General features: G+C 50.2%; 1 protein-coding gene across 1 annotated transcript in view; it reads right to left on the bottom strand.

The window, feature by feature from the left end:
- The window catches only part of MYH3 (myosin heavy chain 3), a 27,758-nt gene extending 19,882 nt beyond the window's left edge, over nucleotides 1–7,876 (bottom strand). The window contains exons 1-6 of the mRNA XM_031657380.1: nucleotides 7,085–7,876; nucleotides 5,076–5,219; nucleotides 4,179–4,335; nucleotides 2,948–2,975; nucleotides 2,147–2,255; nucleotides 785–877 (exon numbers count right to left, since the gene is read on the bottom strand). Of these exons, the coding sequence (XP_031513240.1) occupies nucleotides 785–877; nucleotides 2,147–2,255; nucleotides 2,948–2,975; nucleotides 4,179–4,335; nucleotides 5,076–5,219; nucleotides 7,085–7,288 (735 nt within the window). The 5' untranslated portion in view covers nucleotides 7,289–7,876. The remainder of the gene's footprint in view (nucleotides 1–784; nucleotides 878–2,146; nucleotides 2,256–2,947; nucleotides 2,976–4,178; nucleotides 4,336–5,075; nucleotides 5,220–7,084) is intronic.
- Nucleotides 7,877–13,250: the final 5,374 nt, after the last annotated feature.

A 13,250-nucleotide genomic window follows, 5' to 3' on the forward strand; every position in this document is an offset into this window, starting at 1 on the left:
CTCCTGATCTGCCCGCCTCGGCCTCCCAAAGTGCTGGGATTACAGGCGTGAGCCACCGTACCCGGCCCCACCTACAGTTTGAAATTAGATATGTCCTTCCTCTTCTCCCTTCTTCTCCGTCCAGTTTGGGGTTTCTCCTTATTTCTTTTTACTTATCTCTTTTATTCTATGCTCCTCCCCCACCTCAACATATCTAGTCAACAAAGTAACTAGAGTGATTGTTTCAAGGTGTAAATCAAACCATATCACTCCCTGGCTTATAGAATCCCTCAGTAGCTTCCTCTTACACTTAGAAAGGAATCCAAGCTCCTTCTCATGGCCTATGGCTCCCAAATGACCAGTTCTCTCTCTCTCTTCCACCTCATCTCATGGAACTGGCCCCCCTGCCCTCCTCCCTACAACCACACAGACCCTCTGTAGGTGCCCTGACTGCACCAGGCCCTTCCCCACGTCAGGGACTGCCCTTGCCCTTCCTTCGTCCCCGCTCCTTCCTGTCATTTTAAGTTGGGCTCCTTCTCATGCTGTAACCCTCAGCTGCTGTGCCAGCCCTGCAGAGAGGCCTTCCCTGCCCACTCTGCCTAAAGCAAGCCTGGCCCGCAGTTCCTCTCTCACACACGCTGTTCATTGAACTTAGCCTGAATTTATCTTTATCTGAAATGGTCCCATTGGGTTGTTTTGGTTTTCATCATCTGTCACCTCTGGTCTCTACACTCTTTGAGGACAGGGCTCTTGCCTATTTTGTGAGACACAAAGCAAATTCCATCTTAACCAAACTCAGACTCACAAAACGGGAGGAGTTGTCATTCCTCACGGTCTTGGCGTTCCCAAAGGCCTCCAGCAGGGGGTTGGCACTGATGATTTGATCTTCCAGTGTCCCCTAATGCAAGAAATTGAGGGAAGAAGAGGAAACTTTTTTTTTTTTTTTTTTAAAGACGGAGTTTCGCTCTTGTTGCCCAGGCTACAGTGCCATGGCACGATGTTGGCTCACCGCAACCTCTGCCTCCCGGGTTCAAGCAATTTTCCTGCCTCAGCCTCCCAAGTAGCTGGGACTCCAGGCATGCCCCACCACGCCCGGCTAATTTTGTACTTTGGGGTTTCTCCATGTTGGTCAGGCTGGTCTCAAGCTCCTGACCTCAGGTGATCTGCCTGCCTCGGCCTCGCAAAGTGCTGGGATTACAGGTGTAAGCCACCATGCCCGGCCTGAGGAAACAGTTTTTATTTTTTTATGTATTTATTTATTTATTTATTTTCTGAGACAGAGTTTCGCTCTTGTTGCCCAGGCTGGAGTGCAATGGTACGATCTTGGCTCATTGCAACCTCTGCCTCCCGGGTTCAAGTGATTCTCCTGCCTCAGCCTCCCGAGTAGCTGGGATTACAGGCATGTGCTACTATGACCAGCTAATTTTGTACTTTTAGTAGAGACGGGGTTTCTCCATGTTGGTCAGGCTGGTCTCGAACTCTCGACCTCAGGTGATCCGCCTGCCTTGGCCTCCCAAAGTGCTGGGATTACAGGCATGAGCCACCAAGCCCGACCTGAGGTAACATGTTTTTAAGCCACAAAATGACAAAATGACAGTAAAAAATGCTCACTCGCTCTGCCACTCTGGCTTGCCCTGATAAATCCCCACCCTCCTTGACTTTTCCAATCCAAGGACCAACCAAATCAGCAGTACGTCTTACTCAAAACACTTTTGCCATTTTGTTATATTTGGCGCTACAGTTGGGGGTCTCTTGACTGAACATTCCTTTAACACTTCAATCCCTTGATTCTCCAGCCAGTTGTCCGTATTCACTTCATGCTGCTGTAATATATTTGTTTCAAAAGGCCAGGATAGACTGTGAGTCACTCACATTGGTATATGTGTTTCTGCCATAAAAGAACAAGCTCTCTGAGCTGTCTGCAGATTGACCTTTAAAGTTTAGCCCTAGAGCCTTGTCTTCTAAGAAATCCCGGGATCTAGTCCTGCAAGATCAACTCCACACTGTGTTGTCTAAGCTGACTGGCTGTCCTTCAAGATAGTAAATCCTAGCCTGCTCTCCATTCCCCGAAGAGCGGGGAATGTGAGGGCATCTGGCCCCCCTCATCCTGAGGTTAAGACCACGGTTAAAAGTGGAAGCAAAGCAAGCCCTGCTCTCCCATCCATACCTTCATTTTGGAGTCCTTCTTCTTGGCCAGGTCCCCAGTAGCTGCAATTGTTGCAAAGTACTGGATGACCCGCTTGGTGTTCACGGTCTTTCCTGCCCCGGATTCTCCGCTGTGCAGAGTGATCAAAAGAGAGAGAAAGATACAAGTTTGTTAGTATAAACAGGCTTTCCAGGATGTCGTACTGAGGCCTGGGCATGGTCTGAGCCACCTCTGACACACACCCACCACACTAATGTGACAGACCACTTGAGAAGGCAGAGGCCCAGGACATAGGTGCCACAGCCACTTGCTCAGTTGACCCAAGTATGGGTAATTCCATTTTTCTGAGGCCTTATGCAGACCTTCCTGCCCATCCCCAAATCCATCTTTTCATTTTTATTTCTTTTTTTTTTTTTTTTTTTTGAGATGGAGTCTCGCTCTGTCACCCAGGCTGGAGTGCAGTGGCACAATCTCGGCTCACTGCAAGCTTCGGCTCCCGGGTTCATGCCATTCTCCCGCCTCAGCCTCCTGAGTAGCTGTGACTACAGACGCCCACCACCACACCCGGCTAATTTTTTTTTTTTGTATTTTTTTTTAGTAGAGACAGGGTTTCACCGTGTTAACCAGGATGGTCTCCATCTCCTCACCTTGAGATCCGCCCGCCTCGGCCTCCCAAAGTGCTGGGATTACAGGCGTAAGCCACCACGCCCAGCCTGATCTTTTTATTACAGACTCTGCTCCAAACACTTTCTAACGAACAGAATAGAGCCAGTGGCACATTTGGTCACAGCTATGAAACCATTCTATGCCATGGATACTTACGTGATCAGAATGGACTGGTTTTCACGATCTGCCAGAGGAGAAAATAAAATAGAGTTGATGGCGATATAAGAAGAGCTTCCTGATTCGACCCAGCTCTGAAGCAGTCAGAGTTAAATTGCACAATTCCTCTTCCTTTACATTTTTTGTTTCGCCTCAGGTGGGAAGCTGAAGAGCCTCCGTCTGCTTTTTATTTTATTTTATTTTTAATTGACAAATAATAATTGTATATATTTATAGGGTTCAATGTGATGATTTGATATATGTTTATATGGCAGAATGATTAAATCAAGCTAACTAACAAATCTATCACCTCACATACTTATTTTTTTGGTGGAGAAAACACTTAAAATATACGATTTTAGCCATTTTGAAATATACAATGCATTATTACTTATCAGAGTCACCATTCTGTGGGACAGATCACCAGCACTGATTTCTCCCGTCTGGCTGTATCCTTTGGTCAATATCAAAAGCCTCCTTCTTGAGACTGAGACTCAGAGAGGTCAAGTCTCTACTCAGAATCAGCCAGTGGCGGCTGGGTGCGGTGGCTCACGCCTGTAATCCCAGCACTTTGGGAGGCCAAGGCAGGCGGATCACGAGGTCAGGAGTTTGAGACCAGCCTGGCCAACATAGTGACCCCGTCTCTACTAAAAATATAAAAAATAGCCAGATATGATGATGCACACCTGTAATCTAAGCTACTCGGGAGGCTGAGGCAGGAGAATCACTTGAACCCAGGAGGCGGACGTTGTGGTGAGCCGAGATCGTACCACTGCACTCCAGCCTGGGCAACATAGCAAGACTCCATCTCAAAAAAAAACCCAGCCAGTGGCTTCTCATTGTTCTTGTCATATTAGGGTAAACTATAAAAAATATATATATATATTTATATATACCTATATATAAAAAAATATATAAAATAAACTATATATAATATATAAAAATATGTATATAAAAATATATATTAGGGTAAACTATATAAAATGGTCAGTTTTTAGTTCTGACCCATGAAAACATCCATTTCCGTTTTGTATGTTCTAACTTGCATTAAATCCAAACTTGTCACCTTGGCATGCATGATGCGGCCCCCTTTCTGCCTCTTTTGGCTCCTTCCTCCTCCTTTCCCTGTGCTAAACATCAGATGGGGTCCGGCCTGAGACCAAGGGGCAGCTGCCACAAGCCTCATGCAATGCCTGCTCCAGCACCCCGTGCTTCCTCCTGGGAGACTCACCAGTCAGCATGAACTGATAGGCGTTGTCAGAGATGGAGAAGATGTGGGGTGGGGCCTCCTGGCGCTTTTTGCCTCGGTAGCCTTCCACCACCTCAGGGTTGTACACTGGCAGCCACTTGTAGGGGTTGACAGTGACACAGAAGAGGCCCGAGTAGGTCTGTGGGAGGAAAGACATATATGTGTGTATATGTGTGTATGTGCATATGGAAAATCCCTTGCTATTATTATTATTATTATTTTGAGATGGAGTGTCGCTCTGTCACAGGCTGGTGTGCAGTGGCACAATCTCGACTCACTGCAACCTCCACCTCCCGGGTTCAAGTGATTCTCCTGCCTCAGCCTCCAGAGTAGCTGGGACTACAAGTATGTGCCATCACGCCCGACTAATTTTTGTATTTTAGTAGGGATAGAGCTTCACCATGTTGGTCAGGATGATCTCGATCTCTTGACCTCATGATCCGCCCGCCTCACCCTCCCAAAGTGCTGGGATTATAGGCGTGAGCCACCACGCCTGGCCGCCTTTATTATTATCTTATGTTTCTTTGGGATAAACTTATAAAGGGGGGAGGCTACCATTCCTATTTATAGTGAGGCACTGAGACTCAAAAAGGGGAGTAGGGGACCCTCCCACAGTTGGTAAGTCACAGCGCCCCGTGACCAAGCTTGGCCCCCGCTTCCCCGTTCTCCGGCTCCTAGTCCTCCTCCCCACCTTCCTTCTTCCTGCCCCATCCACCTCTTGCTTTCTTGCCTTCTTTCTCCTCCCTCTTTGTCTTTTGTTCATCAGCTAGGCAAGCAGTCATCTTCCAGAATCCCGCAGCCCACACACATACCTCTGCCTCCCTCCCCCGCCCACATATCTAATGCCCCAGGGAAACCACGGCAAAAGCCCTCGCTGACATAGATCATCCAGGATGTGTAACGGTCCTTCAGGTTGTACAGCACGGCTGGCTCGTTCAGGTGCGTCAGCATGGCCATGTCCTCGATCCTGTCGAACTTGGGGGGGTTCATGGCGTACACATCCTCTGGTTTGACCACCAGGGTCTAAAAGGGAAGAGGCACAGTACTTCACTAAGATTGTCTGCACGTCTTGTCTGCTGCCCCCACCAAGAGACCAAGAGACTCTGGAGCCGAGATGGAAGGGCCCAGCCCTAGAGCAAGCCCAGCTCACAGTGAGGGGAGGAAAGGCCATGGGGCGGCTTGTGGTAGTGCTGATGGAATGGGGTTTGTTTCTGTTACTCGGAGCTGTCTTTTTCCTCCCCAGTGGGCCTGAGGTGAGAAACGGATGTCAGAAATGAGAAAAGAGGATCTCTGTGGGTGATGTGGGCGACGGTGGCTGGGAACGGGGCCAGCTCCCGGGAACCCTTCAGCTCAGTCCGTAACACTGCCTGGACCAAACTCCAGCTCCAGCAGCTGACTCCAGCAGCTGGCTCTTTCCTGTCTACAGAGAGAAAATGACCTGCATGTCCCCTGCAGTCGTGAGGCAGGAACCAAAGAGAATGAGGGAGGGCCACTGGATCGCCAGGCTGGTGCCCACAGAACGCCAACATTCTGAGCTCTCTGAAAGCAGCTGTCCAGCCCCTGGCTCTGGCTCACGTCTTCCCCCTTCACCACCCAGCCCCAGCATGCTTAGGAAATGGCCCCTCAGCTGCCCTCCCCACCCCTTTCCTGCCCTTTCTGGGGTCAGAGTGTTAGAAGTCAGGCAAACGGCACCATGAGGCAGAGCGGTGGTTCCCAGCACCTGCCCTTCTCTCAAAAGGAGAAACCCCCACACCCTGGGGCTTCCCAGGGCTGGAGGACCTCAGGCACAGGGGGTGGGGAACTTGTCTTCCTCTCCCCTGCTCTGTCCTCACTCCTTTTTCTCTGTGACCTCCTCTGAAATGGTCAGTTTTCCTGGTTTCGTCTCTGGACAGTGTGGATGGGAAACCCGCCTTTTTCTCTGCCTTCAAGCAGGGATTCATTCAAACCATCCCAGCCAATGGGCCCTCACTGTCTATGATGGTCTCTTAGGTTTGTCTTAGATTATCATTCACTGTATCTAGCTTCCCTGATGTGTTAGGAGCCCATTCTTAGCTCCTTATCTGAAATACACAGAGAGCCACCTTCTGGGAGCTCCAATGCTGGTAGATCTGCAGGGCGGTTTTTAATGCCTTTTTCCTTCATGCCCAACCCAATGATACTATTTCCTTTACTTGTCTCTTTTATCTTTCTTTCTTTCTTTCTTTCTTTCTTTCTTTCTTTCTTTCTTTCTCTTTCTTTCTCTCTCTTTCTCTCCCTCCCTCCCCTTCCTTCCCTCCCTCCCTCCTTCCCTCCTTCCTTCCTTCCTTCCATTTCCAGATTTTCCTGATCTAGATTTTAGAAACTAGTGAGGTCCAGAATTCCTTGCAGCACCCCCACAATGGCTTGGACCAGAATGTAGTGGGCTGCAGCGCTCATCACCTTCATGATACAAGGAAGCTGCTATTTCATTGATCTTGTGGTCCCCTAGGACCCCTAATACATTTTCCTTATTTCCTTAGTTAGACGGCCATTGCTAGAAGAATTTGGGACAAATCTAGGCTACCAAAGGAGGGTGTCCTAAAACAGCTGTCATTCATGTTGAACTCCCAACTCCACACCCTTGGACGTGTGGAGCTGGGCCCCTCTGGCCTACAGTGAACATGGACAAAAATACCTGAAAACTAATTGTTTTAATCAGCCACAGCCAGACTATTCCCACCCTGGAACCCGAGGCCAGTATTCACTCTGCTTTCTCCGAGGACACCTGGGAAGCCCCAGGCTACGTGGTATGTGGCATTCCGGTGCTGGAGCCACATCTGGAAGTGGTTGGGGTTGAGCAGATGCATACCTCAGGCAAGGAGGTATGACCAGGTGGAGGGCCAGCAGCCTGCGGAGGTGCAGAGTCTTACCCTGTTGTCCTCAGTTTCCACGGTGACCTTCCCATCCTGAGAACTCTTGATTTTCCCCTTGGCGTATTCTTCCTTTGAGTCCACCACAAAGCAATACGTCTTGGCATCAAAGGGCTGGTTCTGAGCCTCGATCCGCTCCTTTTCTGACTTCCGGAGGAAAGGAGCGGCTATGCCGAACACTTCCATTTCAGTGTCACTGCTCATGGTGTCAGCTGGAAGGCAAACCCATCCGGTGAGCTCAGCTGCCCCCTTGCTGGGCACCCGGCAGCTCCAGGCCTGTCTCAGCCTCCACCCTGTCCTCCTTCAGCCACAGGAGCCCTCAGCGTCAGGGCCCCAGGAACCAGGCTGTCCTCATGCCTCGAGGAGCTCCACCCCAAGGGCTTCAGTGCTGGGAAATCACACGGGTTTATGTTTATTGAGGGGCTACTCTGTGCGACAGGCTTACAGCCTATTTAACCCAAGCTCCTCAAGCATCTGAAGCTTGAATTGGCGATAAGGGGCCTTGGAAGTGAGCGCCACTCTTGGGACCACCTTTTCTGCTTCTGTGACACCCAGGTGTTGCTGAGGGAACGTTTCAGAATAAACACCATTAAAAAAAATAAACGCCTTCTTCAAAGAGAGTGTGCTAATGGCAAAGAGCAAAGATATTTTTGAACCATTTCAATCAAGGTGGCTACATGCTCACATGAGGGAACCTGCCTTTTGCTTCCTTGGGTTGCTAAGAACAAAAGCAAGCATCTGACATCAGCATCTGTTTGACAGTCCCCCAAATGCCACCTCCTCTCCTGCCTGACCTGTCCTTGTCTTTTTTTTTTTTTTTTTTTTTGAGACGGAGTCTTGCTGTGTCACAGGCTGGAGTGCAATGGCAAGATCTCGGCTCACTGCAACTTCCGCCTCCCGGGTTCAAGCGATTCTCCTGCCTCAGCCTCCTGAGCTGGGATTACAAGCACCTGCCACCACGTCCTGCTAATTTTTGTATTTTTAGTAAAGACGGGGTTTCACTATGTTGGTCAGGCTGGTTTCGACCTCCTGACTTCCTGATCCGCCCGTCTCGGCCTCCCGAAGTGCTGGGATTACAGGCGTGAGCCACTGCTCCCGGCCACGACCTGTCCTTGTCTAAACATGCTAGTTCCTCAGTCCCTCTGTGCCCTTATAGCCGATGGGAGGAAGGAGGAACTGGCAAGCTTGGATTGCCTGGAGACCTCCAACAGCCGAGGGACAGGGCCCAACTTCTCACCTGAGAGTCCCACCTGCACGATGAGAACAGAAGACAGCAGCAGCCAGGAGATCCCGGACCTGGAATAATACGCACATACACAACTTAGCGGTACTTGGGGTGGCTGCGTCCATGTAGAATCGGCTTCTGGTGAGTTAACTAAAAAGTATAAAGGGGCCGGGCACCATGGCTCACGCCTGTAGTCCCAGCACTTTGGGACGCCGAGGCAGGCGGATGGCCTGAGGTCAGGAGTTTGAGACCAGCCTGGCCAACATGGTGAAACCCCATCTCTACTAAAAATAATTAAATTAAATTAAATTTTAAAAAGCTGGGCGTGGTGGCAGGTGCCTGTAATCCCAACTACTCTGGAGGTTTAGGCAGGAGAATTGCTTGAACCTGGGAGGCTGAGGTTGCAGTGGGCCGAGATTGTGCCATTGCACTCCAGCCTGGGCGACGAGAGCAAAACTCCATCTCAAAAAAAAAAAAGAAAAAAAAGACAAAGGACTAATACTTTAAAGAGGCAGGCCAGAAGAGCAGATGGCACGTGACCCACAGGAAGCCAGGCAGGGAGGAAAAACCCTCAGCTGTGTAGAAATCTGGTTTCTCCCAGCCTGCACCGGCGCCTTCTTCAGTCTTCCTGACTCCTGTTTAGAATCGGACGGCAGGGACTGCATCCCTGCTAAAAGCCTATGGTTCCAGGGTAAGGGGTGGTCTCTTTGTCTGTGAACTGGTGATATCTCTGAGATTAATTTACACACAATGGTCACAGCCAGTGTGGTCTTGAGGGGACAAGACACCTGGCAAATGTACAGCTCAGGTGGGGAAGGTGAGGGCAGGGTGAGGCCCCCAGTCCCGTTGACCCTTCATGGGTCACCAAGGCAATGGGAGAAGGTCAGGCCATGGCAGCTGGGCCCATGGGACATGCAAAAGGATCTTGCCTAAGAGGACACTTGGAGAGGAGGACAGGGGAGAGGGGGTAGAGGAAAGAGAACCTGCAGGGCTCCTGCTTGGGGGAGGTGCTGGAGCCAGAGGGTGCTGGGTGTTTGGGCCCAGGGAAACCTCGCTCTCTACACCTAGCTTATTCTAAGAAAACTCAGACAGGCATGAGGTGCCACCTCACCAAAGTCAGGCGGGGACAGGACACCACACACAGGGCTCCTCACCAAAGCCTGGCAGGGCCAGGGCGCCACGCACAAGGTGTGGATGTACCCACCGGGTGGGTGTGCTCCAAGCAGCTGAGACCTAGAAGAGGAGCCTGTGACTTACCTCCACCCACAAGCGAGCCACAGAGGGCTGGCTGTTCCCCGAGGCTTTTATAGGCCATTGGTAACCCCCACGGCTCATTCCTTCTCTATATTTGGAAAGAGGATGAGCGGCCCCCCAAGCCGAGAACCAGCTTCTTCCACACGTATTTTGGTTGTTGCCAAGGGAAAGGTATAATTAGAAATGAGCAGGATCCATCACCATTTTCCGACAGCAGAATGTCAGGAGCTTGGAATGCCATTCTCTGAACTTGGGGCCGGTGCTCCCTCACCTGATGGGATGGGATGGCCTCACTTCGAGGGGGGGTGGGGGGCAGCCGCCTCCATTCTCAGGCGCTCATCACACCCTGAACACAGCGCCAGCCCCTAGCTCATGGGGACCGAGGACTGAAGTCGGGGGCTTGCTTAAAAATCTCATCACATGGAAAAATGAATAAGACTGAGGATGAAAAGTTGAAATCCTTTTGGAATTTCGAGCAAGATTGTGTCACAAGCTTGGGTTGTGATTGCAAAATCTGTGCCAGGAATAATTAATAACAATAATAATAATAGTAATAATTCCCCTCCCCGCCTTGCCCTCTTCTCCCTTCTCCTCCTTCTACTCCTCTCCTTCTTTCTATTCTCCTAAGTACATTCTGGCTCATTAGTGTCATTATTAACTTAATTCTTTCTGAAGCTCTAATAAGACCAGCAAGTGAATTAGTGACGTGGGGCCCTGCCGCCAGCTCACATTCCCAGCGACAGCTGCCTGAGGACCTGTGGCTATTAAGATAGATGACCAATTAGGAAAGATCAGCTGCTGGCCGGGATGGGGTAGGGGGAACGGCGGTGGCCTGCAGAGAAAGGGCGGACGGGGGGGACTGTCTAACAAATGTGGTCATTTCTAAATCAGGAGTGGAAAAATAAAGCCTCAAGAGAAGAATAAAGTATGTCGGACGCTTTTGCCCATTCTCGTCCTACTTTTTTTTTTTCTCGACAAATCTTTGGAAAGATGGCTGGGTGGGCATCCTGTGATTGCTTGTTCTAATAGAACTGTTTGTCCATGTTTCCCATAGAAACCGCCCCTTCCGTACACAGCGGTACCAAGCCCCGATGTGGAGGCCACTCCATGAGGTATGTGTGGGACCGGGGAGGCAAGGCTGCGGTCTCAGGGCGAAGGCAGGTATTGAAAACACCCAGTGTGTTCTGGCGCCTACACGCAGTGCTTCAAGAAGACACAGAGGAAACAGAAGATGCAGCCTTTATCCTTAATGGTTTGTATTCTAGATGATGAATCCTGTGGACACTACAGACTCATTTACAAAATTGAGGCGATTTCACATCGAAGCAGCACATGTTTGTGAAGCGCCTGTTCAGTGAATGCCAGGCAAGGCCAGTGGCCGCCAAGGGAGCCAGTTGGGCAGGGCTCACTTCCCCCTTGCCTGCCCACCAGCCACTGAGCGTTGCCCCCGCCCGCTGCCCCTCTCTCTCCAGGTGAGACTGACATGTCCATCCTTGGAGCCCCTCCTTATCCAAGGAGAGGGTAACTGTCACTCCTAAAGTGTCCATCCATGTCGTGAAGGGAGTGGTCCCCTGGGGCTCTGCCCTGTTGGCCCAGTGATGCACTGGCTGAGGCTGCTGGGTGATTGGTGGGCTGTCTCCTTGGGAAACCTGGTCAGGACAGCCACGGACAGGTAAATATCACTGAGGGGAGCGGCGGTGTTAACAAGCTCTGAGGGGTCAGGGGACAGGGCGAGCGGTCCTGGCTACATCTCCAGCAGTGGTGTATGCAGGGCAGGCTGTGGGTGGGGTGGGGATGGGCGTGGATGCTTACAGTTTCTACGTCAACTCTCAGACGTGTTGTCAGGAGGAACTATGTGGAAATGAAACTGGGCAATTTTGCTTTTTCCCTTTTGCGGTGACCAATGTACTCGTCTATCTATATAACTACATCTATACTCACCTCCAGGAGACAGAAAAGAAACATTCCATTCAACATTTCTTTCAGTTCCCTTAAGAGAGAGCCCATATTACATCAGGACCTAACACAAGCTCTAAAATGCTGACAGTTTCATGCCTGGCTTTCCACACTGTCCTTCCTTCCTTCTCTTCATCAGAATTCTTCATCTGCAGCAAACAAATATAAGTGAATCTAGGAGAAAATGTCGTACACTCCCGGAGTGTTCAGCTGTGAGATCTTGGCAGTTTCTTTGAGTCTGGATCATTCCTCCTATCTTATGTATTCATGTTTCAGTCATATAAACATCCCTGGACACTTTTTATGTGTGTCAGGCACAGAACCCACAACTTCCAGGGAGATCCACATGGAGACAGGCTGGTCCCTGCCTTCAAAGAGGCGTTCGTCTCTAGGGGTAAGAAGAGGAGGATGCGTTCCCCCAGATGAACTATGTGGTACAAGATCAAAGGTGTTGAGTGGACCAAAAAGGCACCCATGCTGATGGCGTTCGAATAAGGGAGAAAGAACATCCCGCTGAACCATCTCCTTGGCGGAACTGTCTCCTTTTCAGATGAGGAAACTGAAGGCAGGAGCTGCAGGACGCTTGCTGGAGGCCGTGAGAAGAGGGCCAGCGTCAGGGATGGAGGTCAGCTCTCCAGGAGAAATCGCACAGTGGCTGGAAGGGATAGCACCCACCGTAGTCTGGACAGCAGTTGAAAAGCTGGATATCAGGAATCACAAAGTCTAGTCATTTGGAAACGTATCTTTAGGAGAGGTGAGAACGGCATGTACTTCCGCAGCAGCAGGTCGGAGCAGGAGGAGCATGGAGCTGAGAGTCCAACAGGCCTGGGTGTGGGTCCCGCCTTGCCTGCTCGCACACCACGTGATGGCAGGCGGTGTGCTTCTTTGCGCCTTCGTCTTCTCCTCTGTAAAATGGGGGTGACATACCTGCCTCCCAGACTGGTTATGTGCATTCAGCAGCCTATCCCAGCATTGCACACACCATGCCTTGCGCTGTTTGGTACGTTGCAGGTGTTTGCCAGGTGTAAGTTTTCTTCTCTACCTGAAGATTACAGCACAGTATGACTGGTTTTCTTAATGAGAACCTTGAGTAAATTACACTGAATATATGTCTTATTGAGATGGAGAGGAGGAAAGAGATATATGTAATATTAAAAAAAAATTTCTGGCCTAGTGTGGTGGCTCACGCCTGTAATCCCAGCACTTTGGGAGGCTGAGGTGGGCAGATCACGAGGTCAGGAGATCGAGACCATCCTGGCTAACATGGTGAAACCATGTCTCTACTAAAAATACAAAAAAAAAAAAAAATTAGCTGGGCGTGGTGGCGGGCACCTGTAGTCACAGCTACTTAGGGGGCTGAGGCAGGAGAATGGGGTGAACCCGGGAGGTGGAGCTTGCAGTGAGCCAAGATTGCGCCACTGCACTCCAGCCTGGGTGACAGAGCGAGATTCTGTCTCAAAAAAAAAAAAAAATTTCTATCCAGCTGGGCATGGTGGCTCACGCCTGTAATCCCAGCACTTTAGGAGGCCAAGGCAGGTGGATACCTTGAGGTCAGGAGTTTGAGACCAGCCTAGCTAACATGGTGGAACCCTGTCTCTACTGAAAAAAAAAATACAAAACTTAGCTGAATGTGATGGTGGGTGCCTGTAGTCCCAGCTATTTGAGAGGCTGAGGCAGGAGAATTGCTTGAAACCGGAAGGCAGAGGTTGCAGTAAGCCTATGATATTGTGC

The sequence above is a fragment of the Papio anubis genome, chromosome 17 (genome assembly GCF_008728515.1).
Source record: "Papio anubis isolate 15944 chromosome 17, Panubis1.0, whole genome shotgun sequence".
Lineage (NCBI taxonomy): Eukaryota > Metazoa > Chordata > Mammalia > Primates > Cercopithecidae > Papio > Papio anubis.